The sequence below is a fragment of the Benincasa hispida genome, unplaced genomic scaffold (genome assembly GCF_027475165.1).
Source record: "Benincasa hispida cultivar pf3 unplaced genomic scaffold, pf3_genome.v1.1 HicScf329, whole genome shotgun sequence".
Taxonomy (NCBI): domain Eukaryota; kingdom Viridiplantae; phylum Streptophyta; class Magnoliopsida; order Cucurbitales; family Cucurbitaceae; genus Benincasa; species Benincasa hispida.
In genome coordinates, this window is record NW_028326414.1 from 22,169 (window position 1) to 26,210 (window position 4,042).

The following is a 4,042-nucleotide window of genomic DNA, read 5'->3' on the forward strand; positions in this document are numbered from 1 at the left end:
AACAATATATATATATATACACACCAATAATTTATAAACTCAAAAGGGGGGAGGAAATATAATTTTTTTTAGGCATTTAAATATCCTTTTAAAGCTAAAGCCCTTTTCGGCCGGCGAGAGTAGTTGAAAGGCCGACAAATGGTTACCATATTTTCCACTATTTAATAAACCGTCAAACTGCATGTCTCATCGGACGGACATGTCTGGTCCGTTCGATGATTATTCCCTCCTCTAATCTCCACCGTCAGATCATTCCAATCCGTTAATATAAATAACGAACTCCTCCACTACTCTTTTTCTCGTCCCGGTACTGCCCCTGGCCGTTGAAAAAATAGATCACAGTGCTCCGGTTTTGCCCTCGGCCACAAAGCGAAAATGCGGGAGATTCTGCACATTCAAGGAGGGCAATGTGGGAACCAAATTGGCTCGAAGTTCTGGGAGGTGGTTTGCGACGAGCACGGTATCGACCCGACCGGCAGGTACCAATCAGGCCGACAGATTTTATAATTTACGTTCAACAGTTATTATGAGAGTCATATTATTGCGACTTTATCGAATAACTTGTCTAGAAACGATGTTTTTTCCCCTCTAATTTGCTTCAATCGTACATAAAAGAGAATTTCCAACTCCGCCTTTGACAGGTACGCTGGAAATTCAGAATTGCAGCTGGAGAGAGCGAATGTGTATTACAATGAAGCAAGTGGGGGAAGGTACGTGCCGAGGGCGGTGCTGATGGACCTCGAACCAGGAACAATGGATGCCGTTAGGACAGGGCCATACGGGCAGATTTTCCGACCAGATAACTTCGTGTTTGGGCAATCCGGTGCGGGCAACAATTGGGCTAAAGGCCATTATACAGAAGGTGCAGAGCTTATTGATTCAGTGCTTGATGTTGTCAGGAAAGAAGCTGAGAATTGTGATTCTCTTCAGGGTAAATAACCAATTCTCCATCTCTGTTTTAAGTTTAAACTCATACATCTCAGTTATAGTCATAAATTGTAAAATTAAACGGTAAATTGATTTTAAATGATGAAAAACACATTTTTGAAGGGAATTGAAACATAACAAAAATCACTTCCAAACATGTCGGTCGTTGGATGTAGTCATTGGGATGATTTTATTGAAATTCTGCCTGCATTGGTTGAAACATTTGATTTTCAATGCTTATTATGGATCCCCAACATAGGTTCTTTGATGTTCTTTTAGTTCAAAATAAAGGTCTATTTCTTTTCTCGGTACTGGCTACCAACAATAATAAAAGAGAGCTTTTGGTTTCATAATCTGAAAAATGATTTAAGATTTGTAAAAGAAAAGACATAAATATGATTCACATAACTAGAGAAGTGTTCTTGAATTGACAAACCGGCTTTTAATTTGTCAATATCATTAGCTGCTCCTTAGCTCTAGCTAGCTAGTAGGATTCTTCATTCTTTTACCATACCACATTACTCAATGGTCTCGAGTTCATAGGTCTTGATACAAGGTTAGAATTCTATCAAGGGATTAGGCCGGGATAAATAGATCTAAATCTAACCCTCCACAAAAAGTAAAAACTTTCCTGAAAAGATAGGAGATGTGAATGATGTATAAAACAGGTTCATGTTAAAAGTGCACATAAAGTCCCCATTGATTAGAGAAGGAAGTGATTATGGTTATATAAGTGAGGACAATTATATTGGTACATTGGTACTGAGGCCTTTTGGATGGTTCCAAAAACAAAGCCACGAAGGTATATACCTAAAGTGGACAATATCATTATTATTGTAGAGATAAATGGAAGTTTTGTTGTCCTTGTCAGTTTATTCTCCAAATCAACTTCATAGTTCATAAACAAAGTTGAGTTTAATTTTGCTAGTTAGCTCTTTAAAGAAGTTTTGTCTATCATTTTTCAAACTTTTCAGGGTTTCAAGTGTGTCATTCACTTGGAGGTGGAACAGGATCAGGAATGGGGACTCTTCTAATCTCCAAGATCAGAGAAGAATATCCAGATAGAATGATGTTGACTTTCTCAGTGTTTCCATCTCCAAAGGTTTCAGACACTGTTGTGGAACCATATAATGCTACTCTTTCAGTACATCAATTGGTAGAGAATGCTGATGAATGTATGGTACTTGACAATGAAGCACTTTATGACATTTGTTTTAGGACCCTCAAACTCACAACCCCAAGTTGTAAGTATCTTAAATTTTAAACAAATGGAAGCATTTAATTGTAGTTTCCACAAGTTACAAGAATTTGATCTTCATTATACTCTTTTGATCAGTTAGGGACTTGAACCATCTAATTTCAGCAACAATGAGTGGAGTTACCTGTTGTTTGAGATTCCCTGGCCAGCTGAATTCTGATCTCCGAAAACTGGCAGTAAACTTAATCCCTTTCCCTCGACTTCACTTCTTCATGGTTGGATTTGCACCTCTGACCTCTCGTGGATCACAGCAGTACAGAGCACTAACAGTTCCTGAACTGACACAACAAATGTGGGATGCTAAGAACATGATGTGTGCAGCTGATCCACGCCACGGTCGATATCTAACAGCATCTGCTATGTTTCGAGGTAAAATGAGTACAAAAGAAGTCGACGAGCAGATGATGAATGTGCAAAACAAAAACTCTTCTTATTTTGTAGAATGGATTCCAAACAATGTGAAATCTAGTGTTTGTGACATTCCACCTAAAGGGTTCCCATTGGCTTCCACTTTTGTTGGAAACTCAACTTCAATTCAGGAGATGTTTAGAAGAGTGAGTGAGCAGTTCACAGCCATGTTTAGAAGGAAGGCCTTCTTGCATTGGTATACTGGAGAGGGAATGGATGAGATGGAGTTTACTGAAGCAGAAAGCAATATGAATGATCTTGTTGCTGAGTATCAACAATATCAAGATGCCACAGCTGATGAAGACATTGACTATGAAGATGATGTTGAGGATGTCGAAAATTAACCATATGTATGTTCAAGTTGTTTGTGATTCTGTGTCATACGATCCAACGGTACTATATAAGTAAATTTTTCAGTTCTGAAGTTATGGCAGCGGGGACAAATAGTTATGTAGTAATATAGTTGTAACGTCTCAAGTTCTAGGTGTGTTTAAATTATTTTCTCTAAATTATTGGGTTTTGGAGTTATTGAAGTCCTATTTGTTGCAGACTGTGATAGCAAATCTCATTTTCAAATATGAAAGAATCCGTCTTGTGTATCATGTTTGTTCCCATTTTCCAAGTTGTTGATGTGCTATGAAATATAAAAGTTGACAACTTAAAAACATATCAATGAAGTGAAATTTTTACCTTTTCTCTAATCTCCAAAGTTACTTGAGAATTGAAACTCTAAAATTGCTCATCAACCAACTTGAAATGGCCAAGTAATGATTTTTTTGGGAATTAGAGCAAGTTCCATCGATTTAGAACAAAGGATTGCAAGTAAATTAAAGGATAAATGATGCTTTCATATTTTCTTCTTTTTCCTCTTGAAAAAAGTAGAGAATGTCATTCAGAATATTGTGCCAAATTGTTAACGTTGATGATTCATAAATTAATTTTTTTAAAGAAAATACACAAGAAGGTTTTAGGTCAATCTTGATCTTGCCTGTCTCTACTTTTAGACCTCTACACAAAAACTTGTCTGCTCTGTCCCGTACTTCAAAAAATAATTAATTAACATTGTCACCAGAAATCAGAATCTTCGGGCTCGAATTTTCACGTCCTAGAACGATTACCAATTAGGGTAATTAGGAGGATAAATATCCAATTGGTGAAGGAAATTTTTCGAGGTGGACTTTTAAATGAGACTAACTTGTAAAAGGGTGACACGTGTGACATGAAAACTTGTAACTTTAACTTGTAGAGGTGTATGTGAAGGTGAGACAATGGAAAATTTAAATAAAAATTCACATGTGAATGAGAAAATACATAGGTCTGGTGGACAAAAAGCAGAGAATCTTTTCCCCCACCATACCGTCTAATATTCGTGGTCCAATTCAGTGACTAATCATAAAATGAATTTTTTTCCCCCCAAAAAAATCCCTTCAAATAGCCCAAATCAAATTA

General features: G+C 36.9%; 1 protein-coding gene across 1 annotated transcript; it reads left to right on the forward strand.

Annotated features, from left to right (window-relative positions):
* Positions 1–299: 299 nt before the first annotated feature.
* LOC150030300 (tubulin beta-1 chain-like) lies at positions 300–3,195 on the forward strand. The gene is made up of 4 exons (XM_090309845.1): positions 300–479; positions 642–931; positions 1,902–2,171; positions 2,264–3,195. Exons 1-4 carry the CDS (start codon positions 376–378, stop codon positions 2,935–2,937), a joined length of 1,338 nt encoding a protein of 445 aa, XP_090165971.1. The 5' UTR covers positions 300–375; the 3' UTR covers positions 2,938–3,195.
* The last annotated feature ends 847 nt before the right edge of the window (positions 3,196–4,042 follow it).